The sequence below is a fragment of the Puma concolor genome, chromosome A1, assembly GCF_028749965.1.
Source record: "Puma concolor isolate L17-30 chromosome A1, mPumCon1.1.hap2, whole genome shotgun sequence".
In the NCBI taxonomy this organism is placed as follows: Eukaryota; Metazoa; Chordata; class Mammalia; order Carnivora; family Felidae; genus Puma; species Puma concolor.
The window spans coordinates 237,160,957-237,182,685 of record NC_141667.1 but is presented as its reverse complement, the minus strand read 5'-3'; the positions used below and the strand labels follow the sequence as shown (position 1 = coordinate 237,182,685).

The following is a 21,729-nucleotide window of genomic DNA, read 5'->3' as shown; positions in this document are numbered from 1 at the left end:
TTTGGTCGTTTTCGCTTTTGTATATTAAAGAGATTTCCTTAAAAGCACATCTGCCTTCACTTACATTAACATTCATCATTTGTGAATTACTAAATGATCTAAGGTGTAAAATGCGTCTCGAGGAACCAGAAGCCTGCTTTGCAATGTTGTCCTAGGTGGAAACAAAGCCTCAAATTACTGTGGCTCCATTTTCACCCCCCGGGTGCCGGAGCCAAGTAGGTTGTATATAACGTATCGCTGGCACGTGCCTTTGCTCGCACGCCATTATTCCTGGAACACTCTGCTTTTTCCACACAGCCAAATCATACTATCCTACTCATTTTTGTAAGCCTGGTTCCGATGCTTCCTCAACAAAGTCACCCTGGTCTTTGACCTTGGCAAGACTGGCAGTCATCTTTGTCTTCCGGATTCCCCTGTATCTCGGTCTCCGTTTCTGTTGCTTCTGCTGAAGCGTGAGCCTGGGCCTTCAACTGTGCACTCCTATGCCTAGCGAAATGCCTTAGATCTAGGAAGGGCCCAATTCCCGCTTGGATAAATTCAACATTCAACAGTATTTTATTTTTTTTTTTTATTTTATTTTTTCAACGTTTTTATTTATTTTTGGGACAGAGAGAGAGCATGAACGGGGGAGGGGCAGAGAGAGAGGGAGACACAGAATCAGAAACAGGCTCCAGGCTCCGAGCCATCAGCCCAGAGCCCGAAGCGGGGCTCGAACTCACGGACCGCGAGATCATGACCTGGCTGAAGTCGGACGCTTAACCGACTGTGCCACCCAGGCGCCCCTACATTCAACAGTATTTTAAATCCTCAAGAGGCCGGGGCCAGTGTCTTCCCTTCTCTGTCCCTGACAAAGAGAAAAGAGAAGTCAATAAATATTGGCAGTAAAAAGTGTCCCTTTCTCTTTGTGTTTCTTTTAAATTCCTGGACAGAGATGGATCACAGCTGCTATACTCGGAGAGCTGTGGTTTGCGCAAAGTAGGGTCTAGAAAAGGCCTCCAAAACGTGTCCGCCGTGGCTAGGATCACCGCATTTCGCATTTGGACCGCATTTTCATTATGTGTGTTTGATTAGGAGCAGTAATGGCTCGAGGGCTTCCCCGGCTGCTGGACTGCTTTGTGTCATTGTGTTCTGAAGGATTATGAAACATCTTTGTAAATATGGAGTGTAATGGCCAGAGTTGAACTTGAAACCTTTGGGGCAGGGGAGGGGTGTGTGTGTGCACGCACCCACACGTACGCACGCACACACACGTGCCTCTGGTTACAAAGCTCTCTGATGATAGTACTGTTTTCCTGGAAACTTTTCTGGAGGCAAAGAGAACCATCTTTTACATACCTTTTAAGTGCATACAAAATGAGGAGAAAAGACCCAATCCACTTAATTCCAGGAACAAAAGGCTGAAGATCCTGTTTGCTCTTTACATGTCCTGTTTTGTTGCCGTGGAAGATATTTAATGTTTCCTTGAGGTGGGAGTTGTGATGTAATCAGGTTGGTAACTGGAAAGAACTTGGTGTGTATGAAGGGTCAGCAGACTGTGTCCGGTGGGCCAAATCTGACCTGTGAGTGAGGAACGGTTTTTACATTTTTAAGAGTTTTTTTTGTGTTTAAAAAAGAGAGGCGTATGTAGCCCAAAGTCTATAATGTTTACTGTCTGACCCTTCACAGAAAGTTTGCCAACGTTTGATTTCTACCATCGATTCCTGTTTTGCGGTTGAAGAGACCAAAGCTAGCTGGTGTCCCGACTTGCTGAGGCCCGTAAAGGCAGCCTGTTCTAATGGAAGGAGCATTGGATTCAAGTTTCTGCAGATCTGGCTTCTCTAATCCTATCTTGCGTTTGACCTGATACGCTTCTGTGATTGTTCGTAACGTCTCCCTTTTGGTTCTGTCATTGTAGAGTTCACCAAGTAATGTCTGCAGTCCGGTTGTAATACCAAGTACCCACAGTGAGCTCAGACTTCACAGGTTCAGGGCACAAGTTTTCTAGAAGACTGCCCTCGCTTCAGACAGGAGCTGCAAGCTCAGGGATGCCTAGACCACTTGTACTTCTGGCCAAATGGCTACAAATTCAAGGATTTCCATTACCCCTTCAGTTTCAACATATGCTAGAATAACTGAGAACTCAGAAAAGCACTATATTTAGGATTACAGTTTTTATCATAAAGGGTGCAAATCAGGACCAGCCAAATGGAGAGAGACGCTAGGGTGACATCTGGGAGGGTCCCACATATGAAGCTCCTTAGGACATGTCATCGGAGCTTTGGTGTCTGTAGTGTTTATTGGGCTTTCGTTACATAGGCATGATTAATTGGACCATTGGCCACATGACTGAATTCAGTCTCCAGTTCCGCTTCTTCCCTGGAGTTGGGAGGTCAGACCCCAACCTTCTAATCACATGGTTGGTTTTTCTGGTCAACCCCCATTCTAAAATGGCCCAGGGGCCCACCAGGGTCACCTCATTAGCATAAAATTGGGTTATGGTCCTGGGGCCCCACCGTGAATAGCAAAGACACTCCTGCCCCTGGGGTAGTTCCAAGGGGTTAGAAGCTCCCCCAGGAAGCCCAGACAGAGACCAGCCAAACTCTTTACTCCACAACAATGTCCAGGGTCTGACTTCCCACAGAACTAGTAACAGAGGTTCTAGAAAGAGGCTCGCCCCTTTAATAGGTTTCTGACTTAGGAAGACTAGAGTATTTCTTTCCCAAGAATTTCTACTGTGAGGTAGTGAAACTTCTTTGCGAGGGAAGTGGACTAGATAAGTCACCAGCATCTTCTGGAGTTCTGAGTTAGAGAAAAATACTGCAGTTCAGAGTGAAGGATTTTATTTCTATGTTGCTTAAGGCAATAAAATGCTTAGTAAAAATTTGCCTTCTATTAACTCCCCTTTAATGTTGAACTCTTTGAGGTTCTTAACTCCCTGGACCAACACTAAAATGTATATTAGATAATCAACAGTCATAAAATAATGTATGATTAATTAGATAGGAACAGATTTCAGAAACCTGTTAAGATTTTTCCTTCTCTTTCCAGAATGATCTCCATGGAATTAATTTACGTAATGCGGAGACATGAGGCATTGTCCTCGCTTCTATCTGCTCACCTGCCAGTGGGAGGTCCAGCGTTGTCCCTGCTCCCTAGCTAGTGACTTCACATCCTTGTTGCCACAGATATAAATGAGACATTTGGGCCATTCAGCAACATGAAAATACTATAAGGACACGAAGAAAGTGAGTGGGAAGAGATTACCAGGCAAGCTGGAGCCACGGGGTGGCTGGGGTCCGTGGGAGAGTTGTAGGGATCCGTGACATGTGTGGCAGAACTAGCCTGCTTCCCTATTCGTCACCCATCCTCTGTGCCTATCCTCTTAAAATCCTTTCTCCTATCCTGGCAGAAACTCTGAAGGAAGGAGGGGCTTCTTTATTTAGCCAATCACCTTCCAGCTATTTCTGGGCTTTATCCAAACCAACCAACCCAAGTGTTGCCACAAAAACATTCCTCTGTCAAATCCGACTTCTCTGGGTGTGGGTTGTGGCATCTAATGGCACTTGTGCCGGGGCATCTAAAACCTTGCCCCCGCCCCAGGGTGATCTATACGTGAATAGGTATTTCTCCCTCCTCTTTAACCTTACTTGCATATCTGTCTTAAAGGAAACAAATAGGTTCTCTGTGCTCCCTCACAGTACTGATTAGCACTTCTGGTTATTCAGGAGTGGGTCAAGGAACCCAGAGACCCCAGTATAGCTAAGATCTGGGAAGGAAATTACCCAGAATCCAGAAAGCTGTTGGGACAGTTTCTGTTGCTCTCCCTGAAATGGTTTCGTCTTTATTTCAAAAGAAACTCTCTGTTTCCCTGCCTACTCCATGGGTAGAAGATGGCCATCCAGAGACCCAGAGTGTGTATGTTAATAGAGCAGCCACATGCAGAAACCTGTCACAGTTTCCAGAAGACTCCTCTAATGGTCAAACTTGGATGAAGCAACTATCCCTGGGGCGAAAAGCTGTGATGCGTGGGGATGCCTGGGTGGCTCAGTTGGTTAAGCGTCCGACTCATGGTTTCAGCCCAGGTCATGACCTCACAGTTCATGAGTTCGAGCCCCATGTCATTGGGGCTGATGGCACAGAGCCTGCTTGGGAATTTTCTCTCTGCCTCTCTCTCTGCCCCTTCCCAGCTTGTTCTGTCTCCCCCTCTCTCAATAAATAAACAAACAAACAAACATTAAAAAAAAAAGCTGTGATGCATGCATCGACCCTTTCATAGACCTGTCCGGGGCTCCCTGGCCTGCATATGGGAAGGGAAAGGTTCAGTGACCACACAAGGGAGTCTGTGGTTCAGCAGCTGGGTAGGCATCCTCAAAAGGGACCTGCTACATTAGCCCTTTATCTATATTTACAGACTGGCTACTGTGTGCTAGGCATTATTCAGGATGACAGGGCTAGAACCACGAGCAAGACAAAGTCCCTGTCCTCATGCCCTTGGCCGTCAGCTGTCTTGTCGGCGTTTCTTGTTGTGTAGTAGGCAAGCTTAGTGCTTGTCCATTTTCCCACTCTCGTTTCTCTTTATTCTTTTTACCTTGGTTTCTTTCTCAACAGATATTTATTGAACTCCCACTGTCTGCTGACACTGTGCTTGTTTATACGGGGGAGTTGTAAGCATATACTCTAATTTTGCACGGTGGTATTTTCAAAATGCATTAACTCAGGATTCATCTTAGGAGTCTGAATTTGAAACCTTAGTCATGCTGTGCTTCGCTATATATGGTGTAGTGTTCTCTTTAGGCGATATATTTTCGACAGATGTGTGGTATTTGGAAGAGATTAATGTTTTTCTCCAAAGCAGGACTTGGTTAGGATGAGGCCACTGAGGTAGAAGAAAGTTATTGGTGTCCTGGGGAAGGTGGGGGGGGGGGGCACTATAATGATTGCTATCCAGAATAAAATTCCAGGCCGGCCCTGACGTAGCGTAGAAAGGTGAGTTGGCCTCATGCGTGGTAGATGCTTGGGAGACATTATTTCATGTAATTCTGTCTCTAATTGTGTAATTTGTTTGCACCCCAACATGCGTTATCCAACACTTAACTTCTTGTTTGGGCAAAATGGTTTCCATTCTCATTTCTATCACTAGTGCTTTTTTTGTCCCAATCTTCTCTTCTTCAAATTCGAATTACCCAATGTTCTTTTTTCTTTTTTTTTCTGGCCCACACATTGAATCCCAAAAAAGTCTTACAGGGTTTCCTTTTGAGATCGTTCTCCTGTCTGTGCGTTTTTTGTTTTTTTTTGCCCATTCTCCATTGAAGTTTTGCTTTTTAACCTCTTGCTTCTAGATTGTAGAATTAATTTCCTACCTGATCCCCTTATCTACAGATCCTCTCCTCTTTCTGCTTCTACTTGTACCTCACTGCCAGCTGCACTTCTCCCCTGCTTAGAAACCGTCTGTGGCTTCAGATGACCTTCAGGATGAAGTTTAAATTTCTTTGCCTGGCATTTAATTCCTCCCCAGTCCTTCCCCACCCCCCCCTCCCCCCAGCTTCCTTTCTGTTGCCCACTTTGGACCCCTCAGTGCTCGTTTTTTGTTTTGTTTGGTTTCATTGGCTTATACATCTTGTCTACTTGGGCCTTTGCCTGACTTCTTTCTAGTTCCTGCCCCCAACTGTCCTTGTCCTCTTTCCTAACAGAAACCTTACCCATACTTTAATGCTTGTATATCTGTCCTCCAACTCTTTTTTTCACCAGCTCCCCTCACGCCCATAGAGGCTGCTGACCCCTGACCCTCCTTAGCACCTTCAAGCCCACTCTTAGTCACTTGTCCTGAACCGCAGTGTACTGGTAACCATAGTTATACCTTAGTACCTTAAACTGGTTAACATTTTGACAGTAGGCGCTAGGCCTTTGTTTGTTTGTTTGTTCCCAGCAGCATCCAACAAGTGATTCTCAACTGTGGCTGCCCACCGGTATCCCTTAAGGCACTCGAGAACAGAGTACAAGACGTTGGAATCTGTGGGGGTGGGGCCCAGGGCCTATATAATTGTGGGAGCTCCCTTGGTGATGATAATGTGCACCAGGGTCAAGAGCCACTGAGTGAATACAGTCTAAGCAATGGACTGTTCTTTTTTTTTTTTTTTTAATTTTTTTTTTTTTTCAACGTTTATTTATTTTTGGGACAGAGAGAGACAGAGCATGAACAGGGGAGGGGCAGAGAGAGAGGGAGACACAGAATCGGAAACAGGCTCCAGGCTCCGAGCCATCAGCCCAGAGCCCGACGCGGGGCTCGAACTCACAGACCGTGAGATCGTGACCTGGCTGAAGTCGGACGCTTAACCGACTGCGCCACCCAGGCGCCCTTTTTTTTTTTTTTTTAATTTTTTTTTTTTTAGCAATGGACTGTTCTGACCCATACAAGCATATGGCGTTTGAGCCCTCTCTGCGAATCATTGCATCTCTGCCTGGAGAATTTAAAGCGACCCTTTAGAAGACTTGAGTGAAAATGACTTATTCGACTAGCAAACATGAGTGCCCGTTATGTGCCAGGTACTGTTCTAGGTGCAGAGATCACTGTACTGAACAAAACATGTCCCTGTTGTCCTGGAGCTTCTGCTCTCGGCCGTGGGAAGACGGACCATAAAGAAATATCAGGTAATGATGATCGAGGCTGGAGGTGACTAGAGCAGGGTAAATGGGCAGAGAGAAAAAGCGGTATTTTTATGAAGGCAATGTTTTTGAAACTAGCCTATCTGCCTTAATTCAGCAAGTGCTTTAAAACCCAGCGTTCTCTGACTGAAGTGTGGGAGCCCCGGCCGGGCTCTCAGGCCAGTCAGTCTTGAAGTGGGAACTTTTGCTCTCTGCTGCCCCTTGTCAATAAGCGGAGGGCAGAGCAGTCCCCTGTGAGGCCAGAGGAACCCTGGAGAGTGGAGGCTGGAGGCAGAGAGCGAGCATCTGAGGAGATGGGGGTCCCCAAATGGGGAGCAGCTAACGCGCTGTGACCGGGGACCCAGCTGTGAATACTCCTCGGGATAATACGCCCGCTCTCAACCGATTTTGTTTTGGTTGTTCCCCTCATGTGATCACGATGAATAGGATTATAATCACTTTCCACAGATGTCGACACTTTCTCGCTCAAGATTTCTGTCAATGAATGTTCGTTGCAGCTGTGAAGTAGGTGTTTGCTGCAATGAGATGTCGGTTTCTTAAACAGTATACATCACTCATTTCTTTGATAGGTGGAAGGCATGGCAGATAGTAGCGCGAAGATGTAGGTATGGAAAAGGAGAGGAGGCCTCCTCTGCAGGGCATTTATTTTTCTGTGATCCTTTACTTCAGGCATCCCTCCCTGAGGGTCGGTTCTTGAGGTGGGTTGCCCCTGGTGATAAGGGATACGCTTGGCGGTTGGCGACGGGGGTGTGTTCAGGTGTAGCCGCTCCAGTAATGGGCGTGTCAGTATTCTCCATGCTGACACCTGCATACGTGGAGGTTATGGCGTGGGGGCCGGGGGGGGGGGGGTCGGTTGGCCCACAGAGGGGCTTGACTGTAGGACTGAAGTCAACTCTTAAGGGGATACACTTGCGTGTGCCTTAACCACAGGAACCCAACGGGCGCCATGAAATGCAAGATCACGCAGCCCTCCGTGAACCGGGATGGGTAAAGCTACCTCCCTCAGGTTGCCAGGCACACCTAAGGGGAAGGGCAGCCTGTGCGTTCAGGATCACGGCGGAGCCGAGCCCATCATCACCCCCGAGGGTTGGGAATTTCCTTTGTAGGGCACGGAGATGTGCTCTCGCCGTCCCTTTCCGCGGCGACCAATGCAGAGCACAGCCCCTTTGCTGGCATCTTTGTCCTAAAGTCAATCAGAGCAGCCGAGAAAACCGAGTTCCGGACAGCGGTCCCTGGGCCCGCAGGGGGAGCTCACCGGTGGGGGGTGGGGGGAGGCCCTGGCCCCGCTGTCCCCGAGGCCCCTCCCCGCCCCTGCAACGGGCAGCGGTGCCCCTGCCAGCCAGGCCTCCGGCCGCAGCGGGGCGGGAGGGGGCGGGGCGGAGTCGGCCGCGGGAGAGGCTCCCGCCTCGGCGCCCGGGGGCCCGGGGAGGGGGCGGGGCGCGGGAGGGGGCGGGGCGCGGGAGGGGGCGGGGCGCGGGAGGGGGCGGGGCGGAGCCGGGAGCAGCTGCGGCGGCAGGTCTCCAGGGGGAGCCAAGGTACATAGGCGGGCCCGGCAGCGCCCAGAGAGAGAGAGAGAGCATCCTTCCCAGCCGGTCCTCGCCCGCCAGCCCGCAGCCCGTGCTCGCCGCCTCTTGCCTGGCGTGACTTCTTTGTGTTTTGTTTTCTGCCCGCACCCCGTCTCTGCAGGACCTGTTCGTCCTTCTTCGGGCTACAGGAAGGCGGAGGATGAGATGTCCCGGGCCACGTCTGTTGGAGACCAGCTGGATGCACCAGCCCGCACCATTTACCTCAACCAGCCGCATCTCAACAAATTCCGTGACAACCAGATCAGGTAGGGGGAGGCGGCCGAGAGACACAAGGACAGTTGATTCACGGCTGGGATGGGGTTCATCTTGCTCTTGGCGGCTTTTGCACACACCTAGCCAGCGGTCCCCACCCTCCGCCCCCATCTCTTCCTCCAGCCCCTTCCACTCCCCTCCCCCGTCCCCCCTGGGAGCCTGACAGTCTCTACCTGCTTCCAATGGGGTCATGTGAATACAGCCTTTACCTTTCTCTTCCTGGGCTCTGTTCTGTGCTCAGGCTCTCTGTGAGCCCCGAGGAAGTTTTTATTATTGTGGCCCTGACAAAAATGAGGTCTCTTATCTTTTCATCCCTGGGTTCCCTTCCAAGAATTCCTCCTAGTCCTGTTTCGAGCTAAATGAGAGCTCTCCTTACCGATTTGCAGACCATAATGTAGGGAAGTGCTTTCTAAAGGACTCCCACAGGACACAAGGACTCGCACTCAGCCCTAAGTGGTCCCCAACATTGGTTATGAGGTACTTATATGCTGGGAAACTTTGTGCGGAGTTAGCTTTCATCCCTCTTTCTGCTAACATTTAAGTGTCTGCTTTTTGCTGGCTACCGTCTCGGATGCTTTAGCTGGACTTGGTTAAGGAATCATCAGAACCTCTTAAACAACGTTACCTTCAGACTAAGAAACGGAGATGTTAAATAATGTCCCTGTGCTCATATGGTGTCTAGCACAGCTGCAAATAGCACCCACCTTCTCAATGAAAGCTGAAGTTCTTTCAGCTGTGCGAAAGATCTTTAGGCATGGGTGTTAGCAGGTGTTTTACATTTCATTAAACTTTCAGACGTAGACAACTTTATACGAGTGACTTCAGAGGATGTGGTTCTGTGAATGGCTCAGAACACCAAGCACAGGTATAGAGAAGTTAACTGATCAGGTTACACATAGATTATTGACAAGCTTGAATTGCAACCCAGTGTTTCTCGAAAGCTCTCGTGAAACTTCGTTGCGTGCTTAAATACTCGGCAGCAGCACCAGCCCTTACGCAGGCTGCTTAGCCCGAATCCCTATTGAAAAAGGTTTGGCCGTTGGGCATGACGGTAGCTTGATAGAGTTTGTGGTAGAATAATGGCGCATGTTATATGGAGGTGACCCCTCCATTGATTAAGGGACTGTTAGGTTGTTTGGGGCTAGATTATTAGTGTTAGCTTATTAGTGTTAGGCTTTATTTTGGTTTACAAAACAGATGAACATAGGGGAAGGGAAGGAAAAATAAGACAAAAAGACGGAGGCAGGGGCACCTGGGTGGCTCAGTCGGTTGAGCGCCCGACTTTGGCTCAGGTCATGATCTCGTGGTCTGTGACTTCGAGCCCCACATCGGGCTCTGTGCTGACAGCTCGGAGCCTGGAGCCTGCTTCGGATTCTGTGTCTCCCTCTCTCTCTGCCCCTCCCCTGCTTGCACTCTGTCCCTCTCAAAAATAAGTAGACCTTAAAAAAAAAATTAAAAAAAGAGGAGGCAAACCATAAGAGACTCTTAAATACAGAGGACACGTTGAGGGTTGCTGGGGGGTGTGTTGGGTGGGGGGGGGGATGGGCTAAATGGGTGATGGGCATTAAGGAGGGCACTTATTGGGGTGAGCACTGGGTATTAAGTGTCAGTGGTGAATCAGTAAATACTACTCCTGAAATCATTATTACACTATATGTTAACTAACTTGGATTTAAATAAAATTTTTAAAAAATTAGAACAAAAAATGACCGTTGGGACATACTCTTCATTTAAAAACGTAGCCTAGAGGAATAGCTGAGGTCCCGATAAGAATGAGCGGGCTCGGTTTAAAATGCAGAGCGTCCACCACAGTGAGTTTCTGCTTCCCAAACTCACACGCTCTAATCAAAAAGACGACAAGCGTTGGGTGTTGGTAAGGACGTGGCGAAATTGGAGCCCTCCCTACACTGATGATGGGCATGAACGGTGGTACAGCTGCTTTGGAAAGCAGTTTGGCAATTCCTCAAAGGGTTAATGCAAAATTACCATGTGACCCACCAATCCTCCTAGGCATGTCTACCCAAGGGCAATGAAAAACTGTGCACACAAAAACATGTGCACAAATGATCATAGCAGCGTGATCCTAACAGCTCCAAAGTGCAACGACCCAAATGTCGGTCAACTGGTCAATGAATAAACAAGTATCGGTATAATGGAATACTATTGGCGGGGGAAAGGGATGAACTACATTACTTGCTACGATATGGGGTGAGACTTAAATATGATGTTAAATGAAAGAAGCCTGTCCCAGAAGTCCTCATTCCACTTACAGGAGATGTCTAGAGGGGCAAATCTATTGAGACCTGGATTAGTGATCCCTAGGACGAGGGAAGAGGTTGAGAAACGGGAGTGACTGCTAATGTACATGGGGTTTCGTTTGGGGGTGATTACACAACTCTGAGAATATACTTGAAACCGTTTGGAATCCTGCATTGCCAATATAGTTGCATTTCTTCATACCTTATATATGTTTCCATTCAATTACTTTTAAAAAGATGGAAAGATTACTTAAATATGTTCCATTTTTTTTTTCTTCTTTGCTTGATTTCGAGGCTCAAGAGATCTATATTTCACTATGCTACACACTTTAAGCAGTGAATGTGTTCGGCCCAAAAATATATACTATATAAGGATGTCTAATTGAAGAATTTTCTTCTTAAACCTTAGGATGTTTTCAAGTAGTATTTTTGCTTAGTTTTTCTTGATTTCTTGGGCTCTGGTATCCATTTAAGCATGCTTAAAGTTGGGAAACTAAGGGTCTTGATATTTGTTTAAACTTCCTATTATATGGAAGAGGATTTAAAAAAAAATTTTTTTTTTTACATTTATTTATTTTTGAGAGACGGCACTAGTGGGGGAGGGGCAGAGAGAGGAGGGGACACAGAATCCGAAGCAGGCTCCAGGCTTCGAGCTGTCCGCACAGAGCCTGATGCAGGGCTCAAACTCACAAGCCACGAGATCATGACCTGAGCGGAAGTCGGACGCTTGACCGACTGAGCCACCCAAGCGCCCCTGGAAGATGAAGATTTTTAAGAGCTTTGGTAATGTGGATTCACTACTTGTTCCGTAATCAAGATGCAAAGCTATCTTTTGAGGCTGATCTTCCCAGATTTTTCAAGCGGCTACCTGTTGTACAGTTTCATTTGTACTTTTGGGGATAGAAGGAGCTGTAAGTATGGGAATATACACTGGGGTTGGTTAGGAATAAAATAGGTACCAACTCTTCTATTTAAAGTCTTGTATAAGAATATCATTGCATTAGTTGAAATAAATCCCATCGAATATTAAAAATCATACAGCTTGAGTTCATGGCTTCTATTGGGAACGCAGATTTCAGAAAACACTGAATAGGGTCTAAGAAATTAAAATATGGCCCTTGCTGTTCTGTAAAATGGCTTTTTAGTATTTGTTTCGCCTCAAGTCTATATTTAGGGGAATTGGTAATGTGACTTCTAGTTCATTGAGGGACTGTCTATAAAACTTTTTGCCATTAAAGCTTAAGGATTTTACAAAATGTTGAGCCACAGTATTTTAGCACTTTAATGTTGCTGGAGTCGTCTTATAAAAATCTTTAATTCTTTAAATAAGGCTTTTTAAAAAAAAAAATAAAAAAAAAAATAAGGCTTTTTATATTGGCTATGAAAGTTTGCTAAAAGTCGATAAAACTGTTCAAAGGAATATTTTCATAAAAAGGGGTTGAAAAAGGATTTTTTCTTAACCTTTCTTGAGAAAGGGTTTTAACTTTTTTGGGGGGTGAGGAGGCAGGGGCGTGGAGTATTCATTACTGATTACTTGCTTCCAAATCAGTGTTTGTAAAAGAGCCCAGGTAGGACAGGTGAGACTCATGCTAGCCCATGAGTCCAGGGTACTGATTTTGTGGCTGTTACATAGACCTCAGGAGGCTGGTGTTCCCACTGACCTTCTCCACCGCACGCCCTTTATGACTCAGTGGAGAAGTGATCATGGAGTGAACTGATCACGGCAGTGGCTCTGTGACTGTCTTTATGGCCACCTGGCATTTTGATTTCAGAAAAGAGATCCGAGTTTGCTAAAGAGGGATGTGGCTGTTGGGCATTGGGGAAGGTTGGTGAGGGGCTGCATGGTACAATTCAGGACAGACCTTGAAAGTCTAGAGTTAATGTTTCAACTAGTATATCCAAGAAAGAGACTGGGCCTGCTGAACACACAGGTAAGGTCACTGCTGGAGTTGACTGTGGCCCTGGCACCCCTGGGGGATACGCCAGACATGGTAACTCCAAATTCCAAGCAGTTCCTTGAAGTTCTGGGAGGATCTGCACCATATCGGTAGATGGCTCTCTAAACCTTATTATTGTTCTCCATACTGAAAATAATGCCAGTGATTGATTTGAAGCTATGGTAGATTGATTTGAAGCCAGTGAATTTGGATTCTTACAATTATGAGGAAATAGGACATGGTCTTTTTCTCCTAAGCATTGCTTTATCCTAGGGCCTTAGTTATGAAGTCAGTACCGCTTCACCTTCTAGAAATGAGTAGTAGTTAATGGAATATTATGGAATATTGCAAGGTTCACACACACATACATATGTAGGATTGTATACATATATCCACCTACAAGATCCCTTTTTTTCTGGTGTACAATCTCCTTTTAAATATTTTAATTTTTTTTTATGTTAGGGAGAATGTGAGCAGGGGTGGAGGGGGGGAGAGAGAATGAATCCCAAGCAGCCTTCACGCTCAGCGTGTAGCCCCACTTAGGGCTTGATCCCACAACACCTGGGATCATGACTTGAGCTGAAATCAAGAGTCAGATGCTTAACCGACTGAGCCACCCAGGCACCCGCCTCATTTTAAATATTTTAATAGCTTTATTGGGATATATTTTACATCCCATATAATTTGTCTACCTAAAGTATATAATTCAGTGGTTTTTAGTATATTTAGAGTTGTACCGCCATCACCACATCCATTACGGTTTCCTCCCCCTGGGCCTGAACAACCACTCATTTCCCCTCTCTGTAGATTTTCCTCTTCTGGACATTTCGTATGAATGATATAATTGCCTCTTAGGTGTTTTAACTGAAACATTAAATGCATATAGAAAGTTTGCTACTTAGAACAACCTGGTGGTGAAGCTTCAATTTTGTAAATCTAAACTCTCCAAAATGTTGAAAGTTAAACATTTTTTTCCAGAAAATACCCTGAAATTTGCTGATCGTTTGGATCTCTTTGCTGAGCAAATGGACGCAATCAAGTTCAGGTGTATGCCGTCTTTTCGTGGGATCATCAGCACGCCATTTGTACTAGTTTCAAGGCTAAGAGGGAGTTTGAAATGAGGTCTTCAAAGCGAGTTAGGAATGTTTACAGATACTGTGTTTTGAATGAGTCATTTCAGGTGGGAGTTCCAGCTAACAAAAATCTTCATTAAAGCAATAACTTAGCTCGGTCAAGCTATCGCATTTCTTCTTGGTTTGTCTTAAAGGAAAACTGCTTAATATTGCTTTTGCCAAGAGAAGTTTAAACTAGAATTTTGCCTTGCTAGAAAAAGGGACGCCCTTAAGCTGCTTAAAACGTAACAGAAACAGGGGCACCTGGGTGGCTCAGTCGGTTGAGCATCCGACTTCGGCTCAGGTCATGATCCCGTGGCTTGTGAGTTCGAGCCCCGCATTGGGCTCTGTGCCGACAGCTTGGAGCCTGGAACCTGCTTCGGATTCTGTGTCTCCTTCTCTCTCTGCCCCTCCCCCACTTGTGCTCTGTCTCCCTCTGTCTATTGAAAATAAATGTAAAAAAAAAAAACCAATGTAACAAACAATACGACGTTCCTGGTAAGAATCATAACTGCCTTTTACTCATGTAAAGAAGATTGTTTGAAAAACCAAAGTTGACAAATCTGATTTGGGAGTGCTTTTGTCAAGTTTGGCCAAGGTAAAATGTATAAAAATCCTCATCGAGAAAATTTGGTAAAAGCATGTGTGTTACCTACCTTGAAGCGGCTTCAAGATGTTCTATGTATGCTGCTGTTACTGAGCTATTTGTATATTTTTACTTTGTATATATTGAAGATGTGCAACATGATTTGACGTACATATACATAGTGAAGTGATTAGTCAAGTTAATATCCTCTCCTCACTCAATCGTTTCTTTTTGGCTTAGAGGTGGATATACTTGGTTAATCTCCAAACCACGCACTGTAGTTTCTGCACGTGAATGTCACAGCGTGTTGAGAGTCCTTAATTTGTACATACCAGCAGCCACGAATGCCGTAGAAGGTTCTTGTAATTAGGACGTTATCAGGTTTTCCACCCTTGGACGAGGCTTTTAAAAGGCATGGCGCAGATGAAAATATTCGAACTGGGGAACTCTTTTAGCGCTGTCTTTCAGGTAGCTATTGAGAGCATGAGCTTTCTTGAAATGTATTTTTAGAAACAAAAGCATGTCAGCCTCAGGCTAGTTTTGTGATGTTTTGATGTTTCTAAGGAAACAGCAAATGTCTAGGAGAACAGGCTCACGGTGATCTATCAAGTGGACCCTTGTATGGGTGGATGAGGAGTATATCTTGAATTCCATCAAAGTCCCATCTGTGCCATTGTCATTGATGAAAATGGGTAAAGGCATTTAGTCTGAGAGTTTCAGTCAGTAACCTATTTCCCAATTTTATTAAACCTTCCTGTCTTCTTTGAGCTTGTGTTTCTGATTCTAGCTGATAAAAAAGTGAGCATCAAGATTTGTGAAAAACAAGTTAAAACTGAACCAGAATTAGAGGAGACTGAGGACCTAGGACAACTAAATGTGGTATGAGTTCTGAATCAGATCTTGGAACAGAAAAAGTGCATTGGTGGGAAAACCGAACTTTGAATAAACGATGTAGCCAGACTAGTACTGTGCCAATGTTATTTTCATACTTACTGTAGTAATTTCTTTGAGCTAGTTGTCCTCCAATATTATTAGTTTTGATCCTTGTGCAATGGTTGTATCAACATCGTGGGGAAATTGGGTGAAAGGTATGTGGTAACTCTTTGTGCTAATTTTGCAACCCTTCTATAAAGACAAACTTCTCTCAAAGTATTGGAAAAAACTATGGGGCGCCTGGGTGGCTTGGTCGGTTAAGCATCCGACTTCAGCTCAGGTCATGATCTCACGGTCCGTGAGTTCGAGCCCCGCGTTGGGCTCTGTGCTGACGGCTCAGAGCCTGGAGCCTGTTTCGGATTCTGTGTCTCCCTCTCTTTCTGCCCCTCCCCTGTTCAAGCTCTGTCTCTCTCTCTCAAATAAACGTTTAAAAAAAAAATATTGGAAAAAACTAGCAGAAGTGTCTGGGAGAGTAGGAACTGAAAACTATACCCCTGTCTTTGTGTTGGTGCTTTGGGAAATGTTGAGTTCCTTTATTGGAGACACATGGTTTTGAATGGATGATGGTCAGAAGAGAGAGACCGGACCCATCTCTTGGCCTGTTTGTTGTGCTAATCGGATGGGAGAACACTCATTCCCTGGGTGTCAAACAACATTTCCTTAGACGGCAACACGGAGAGTCTGTTGGCATAACAGCTGACCCACTTGTACAGAACTTGAAAAGTCGGTAGCAAAGTGAATGCAGAAAACTCTGTGGTCAGAGTTTAGTCATGTGAGATTTTGTGTAGTTCTCTAGAAAGTAGCCTCTAAGTGTTTATTCCACTTACGGCTGAGTCACTCAATGGACAGCAAAAGCTTACTCAGAAATGCTAATCAGCATCCCTTTGAAGAGGGACAATGCTTACAGAGAACAAAAGGAGCGGTCTGACCATTGTTGGGGTCAGACATGCAGTGATGTTTTACAAAGAAATTTCCTGAAATCCATGACGTTGAGTTTGATCATTTAAATGCTGATCTACCCTTTTCTCTTAAAGCTGGCTCTTCAAAACTCGAATCACCGGTTTTTAGCTACCCTTACTGTTTTATATTACACGCAGTTAGGAAAGGATTTGGAATTAGGTTGGGATGTTGTTGGTCAGTCTGAGGATTATTCTGTATGTCTTCCGTATTTGTTACATAGACGGTCACTCGGAAGGCTACTCTCAAAGAGTGTTGGCTGGTTTCAGTTTCAGAACAGCCTGAGACCAGATAATCCACTTGAGAGTGGGCTTTGTGCTCTCAGAGAAGTCTCAGATTTAGGCCCGTGGTCTCCTGTTTTGATCAAATGTCCCATTGGTAAAACACTACCATGAACGTTTGATATGTATATTTAAGTATCTGTGTATATGTTACTGTCGTTAGTTATTATCTCAAGACGCAACATGTACTTACCAAGGTTCTCGGTTAAGAATTATGGATGTAAATCCATGTTAATAATGATTATTTTGAATATTTTTGGGTGACCTAATCCAATTTGATTAAATCATCCTAATGTTGAACTTAGTAAGATGGATTGAAGGGCTTTTATAAGGAAGAGAAGTGTCAATTCAGTTTTTTTCCTTGTCGTTTGCTTACTTTCTTTAAAAAAATTTTTTTAATGTTTATTTACTTTTGAGAGAGAAAGCACAAGCAGGGGAGGGGCAGAGAGAGAGGGAGACACGGAATCCAAAGCAGGCTCCAGGCTCTGAGGTGTCTACACAGAACCTGACACAGGGCTCGAACTCACAAATAAGGAGATCATGACCTGAGCTGAAGTCAGATGCTCCACCAAGTGACCCACCCAGGTGCCCCGCTTACTTTCTTGCTTTCAGTCTGTGGTTTGTTTCATTACGGGATTCTTAAGCCACTTATTCTTCTTGGGAGGTTTAGTTGAGTTGGAATTAGATACATTACTCCATGAATGCCCCTAACTGGACACAGAAACTGAAATATGTAGTGATAAGCAGAGTGAACAGATGGGAAGGGGTGCCACTGTCACTCCCTCGTCAGTCCTCTCAGGCCACCATGAATATACATAGCCGAGGTGGCTTAGCGTTCTCTCCCCTAAGTGTTATTTTTCCTGCATATTAAGAGGCTGGAAGTCCAAGACCATTAATGGCAGCATGGTCAGGTTCTGGTGCAGACCCTCTTCCTGACTTGCAGACAGTGCTGCCTTGTTTTGTCCTCACGTGGTGAAGCAAGAGACCCAACTCTCTGGTGTCCCTTCTTATAAGGGTACCAAGCTGTACGAACCCCACTCTCATGACCTCATCTCGGCTTTATCACCTCACAGAGACCCCTGTCTCCGAGTATCCTCATACTGGGGGTTAGGGCTTCAACATACCAATTTTCACGGGACCCAGTCTAGTCCATTGCACCCCCTACCCTCTATCTCCCCCTTTAGAGAGCTTTCCCTCAAACCTCGTTACATAGGACCAGGTGGGGGCACCGGTGCCAATCCACTCAACAAACGTTATTAAATCAAATGGTTGAGAGTGCATCTACGTAGAAGCTGGTGACCTCTTCCCACCTTCTGCTTTGGAGCCACCAGCTTTGGGCTGTCTCCTCTTCTTTGGAGAAACCTATCTGGTCTGACCCATTCCGGTTTTGACTTCAGACCTCAGCAACCCTGAGACCGATCACATCAATGGGACTTAGCGCCATTTCTAACCCTGCATTTGATCTATACTAGCAATGCACTTCGGTCCCCTTTTATGAAGTGTGGTGAATTGGGGCCGGGTGGTTGGCCGCACTTCAGAGTGAGGCAGGCAGCCGAATGGGGGAAAGATCAGTGAGCTGGGTTGGAAGAGGAGTTAGAGCTCAGCCCGAAAGATCAGGTGTGGTTCGTGTGGGGAGGCATCCTTGGCATGGGGAACAGCACAGGTGAAGGTGCAGAGGAGCAGGAAAGCTGAGCTTGTGTCTTTCCAGCAAGGATGTGGAAGAAATCAGGGATGATGGATGATCTGTGCGTTGGGTGTAACCAGGAGAAGCTTTCAAAGACACAAGTAACAGCATTATGTTGTTGGAGAACCTTCCAGCACGCTCTGATATTTAGAGTGGAGTTTAGCTGTTATAATTTCCTGAGGTGAGGTGTGGGGCTACAGGATCATGGAAGCACAAGTCACCAGGGGTGATCAGAGGGGAGGTCGTGAGTGGGTGGAGGAATAGATAAGTATGGTCCTTAGTTAGGGTCCAATTTTGGGGACAGAGAAGGTAGTGGCACTATTCTATTCCCAAGGATTCTTTTAAAACTCTATTGAATGCTGGGTTAGAGCAAGGTCCTTGACCTCAAAATAGCACAAACTTCCTTCTACCTCAGTACTACCCTACCCCCCAGGGGCTCAGAGGTATAGGGGCGCCTCTGTTGGCTGAGTCGTGAAGGCGTGGAGCTCTTTGTCCCCCTCTTCCAGCAGCTCTACTAGGAAGTTGCTCCAGCTGTTGTCAGCTCTTCCTCTACCTTGAGATCTGTTCCGTTCCAAGATATTTGGCTCAGTAAGTGGGAACCATAATAATGTACCTTGTATGTTGGTAGGAATTTGATGGCAGTACGTATGTAACCCAAGGTATGGTATTTGGTATAGTGTCCAAAGAGTGGCTGAAAGTCCAGGCTGGTTATTATTCACGTTCTCTTCTGCCAGGTGTATTGCTTACTATCCGATTATTTGAGGCCTAGAACATTCAGTTGGTGAGCTATGGGTGGGGGGTGAGGAAAGGAAAGTGTATTTGAGTACTACCCTGGGCGAAGGACGGAGAGTACCTGGACAGTAAATATGCAGGTTAAAGAATAGCAAGGTAGGGGCACCTGGGTGGCTCAGTCAGTTGAGCATCCACCTTCAGCTCCAGTCTTAATCTCACACTTTGGCTCAGGTCATGATCTCGTGTTCTGTGAGTTCGAGCCCCGCATCAGGCTCCCTGCTGTCAGTGCAGAGCCCGCTTAGGATCCTCTGCCCCCTTCGCTCTCGGCTCCTCTCCCACTCACACTCTCTCCCTCTCAAAAATAAACATAAAAAAAAAAAAAAACAGCAAGGTAGATTTTGCATGTTAGGGGCTTTTGTATATTTTTCCTATATTTTTTTGCAACTTCTATAGGCAAACGTGCTGTCCCGAGAGCGTAAGACCAGGCTGAGAGGTGTTCAAGTGTGCGTGTGTGTATCATTGTAGCTTCAAGAAATTGGTGCCTGCGTTTGGCTGTGTTGAGAGAACAGGGTCCCGTGTAAGTTTACGTTAAAGTCACTGTGACCTCCTCCTGCAACCAAATACCAGTGAAGGTTCTTGACTACGGGACGGTGAAAACGTTAAACCTGGTCCAAATGGAGAAGTAGAAATGTTCTGAGTTACGAATGTAGAATCTGTAGCTCTCTCTCCTTCCCTCTTTTGTCCCTCCTTCCTTCCTTTTTCCCTTCCTTGTTCTGGACAGTCAGCTTTTCAGCCATTTAGACTCTGCTTTGACCATCCCTAAGGAATACTGTGCATGATGTTTAATTTGAATACTTAATTGTAGATTGAATTATATAAAGGAGTGTTCTTATCCTATCAAAAATACGACTCCTTTGTTTCTATTCCAGTAAAAGGTGTGGAGGTCTTGAAAGCATTACTGTCTAGCATATGAAATGTGTTACAAAACCCTGACGATTTAAAAATAGAGCTCTTTATTTTCAGACCGTAAGGTTATTTGCTGAGTAGTATCATAATTACTTCCCCAGTATTCCATCTTTGTTGAAACTGCCTCATATTAATTTTTAATGTTCCCTTTACAAATTAGAGTTCCTCAATCATCCCAGTGTTGACGTATCAGTAAATTGAATTATTTTGTAGAATGACTGTGCCAAGGGCAGATGGAAACATTCACTTCTCTCAGTCTTACTGTTTTGCCTGCTACCTCTTTCTGGTTTTATTGCCACTTGTATTTTTAGAAAGTTTGTTCACTACATAGGCTTAGACATTACAAGAGAAATAATTTTATTATTTTAAAAATCCTATTTTTTGAACATTTGTCCATTTTTGAGAGACAGAGCATGAGCAGGGGAGGGGCACAGAGAGAGAGGGGGACACAGAATCTGAAGCAGGATCCAGGCTCTGAGCTGTCAGCACAGAGCCCGACGCGGGGCTTGAACCCACCAACCATATGAGCCGAAGTCAGGTGCTCAACCGACTGAGCCACCCAGGTGCCTCGAGAAATAATTTTAAATACAGGAGGGAATGAGTGTGTGTACCATACCATAGGTATTCTCTATATGGAGGTCTTGATGTGGGTTAACCATCTTTGTAGGCCAAGCATTGTAGATATTACCAAGTTGTGGAACTCCAAAGCAAAAAAATAACCTGATGGGAGATCCCTACTGATGCCTTGACCAGTTTTCTTCCACCACTTTGTGTAAATGTATTCACATATGTGTGCACCCTGAAATTCTTAATGCTTATAATTCGTTTGTCCTACACATGAACATGTATCTCCGTTGGGAACTCATTAACTCGTCTGGTAAACCAGTCTAGTCCATGTTTAGCTGATGGGGGAGTCCTTCCTTTACGTTGAGACTTCTCGTGATTCCCCCCTATGAAAAGCAGAACTTGGCCCATAAGCAGCCGTAAGTAGTTGTAGTCACTATAACAAAATATTCTAACATCACATCTGAATTAATATGAATGAACTGTCTTGCATTTAATGGTGCCCTTAATGTTTAGTGTAATAATCATAGATGTCTGTAGAGATACGGTTTTTGGTACGGTATGAGTTTTGAGAAAATGTTGACACGGCGAGGGGTGGTCAGTCAGTAATCAACAATACTTTCGTGTATTTCTCTTGCAATTTGTCAGGATCAAGCTATTTCTAGTTTTGGGGTCCATTTGGTAGTATCTTTGGATGGTACATGGGCACACCACACTGTTTAAAAAAAATAATTTATCATATGTCCTACACTTACTTGGACAAGCTATTTAAAAAAAATTTTTTTTAATGTTTGTTTGTTTGTTTGTTTATTTATTTATTTATTTATTTATTTTTTTTTTTTGACAGAGACAGAGCATGAGCGGGGAAGGGGCAGAGAGAGGGAGACACAGAACCCGAAGCAGGCTCCAGGCTCTGAGCTGTCTGCACAGAGCCCGACGCGGGGCTCGAACCCACAGACGGCGAGATCATGACCCGAGCTGAAGTCGGACGCTCAACTGACTGAGCCACCCAGGCACCCCAGGACAAGTTATTTTTAATACAATGGTGGCATTTGCTAGAGAGTAAAATAAGTGTCTTCTAGAAATAAACTCATGATATTTAAGAATTTTGGAATAGTAGAATAGCTTTATAAGAAACTTAGCAGACTTTGATTTTAAATTCTAATACTTATATAAGTAGTTTGAAAATACCGATTTAACATCCCTCCCAATCAAATGTTTTCTCACATAGCTGTTGAA

The 21,729-nt window shown here is 45.2% G+C and overlaps 1 protein-coding gene across 9 annotated transcripts in view; it reads left to right on the top strand.

The window, feature by feature from the left end:
* Nucleotides 1-21,729, top strand: part of ATP8A2 (ATPase phospholipid transporting 8A2) — a 651,437-nt gene that overhangs the window by 94,112 nt on the left and 535,596 nt on the right. For 8 of the 9 annotated variants that reach the window (XM_086715021.1, XM_086715056.1, XM_086715049.1 and 5 more), the window contains one exon: nt 8,329-8,473. In XM_086715021.1, the coding sequence (XP_086571147.1) occupies nt 8,329-8,473 (145 nt within the window). Of the gene's footprint in view, nt 1-8,144; nt 8,178-8,328; nt 8,474-21,729 lie in introns of those variants that run through there. The other variant, XM_086715062.1, reaches the window with a different exon arrangement.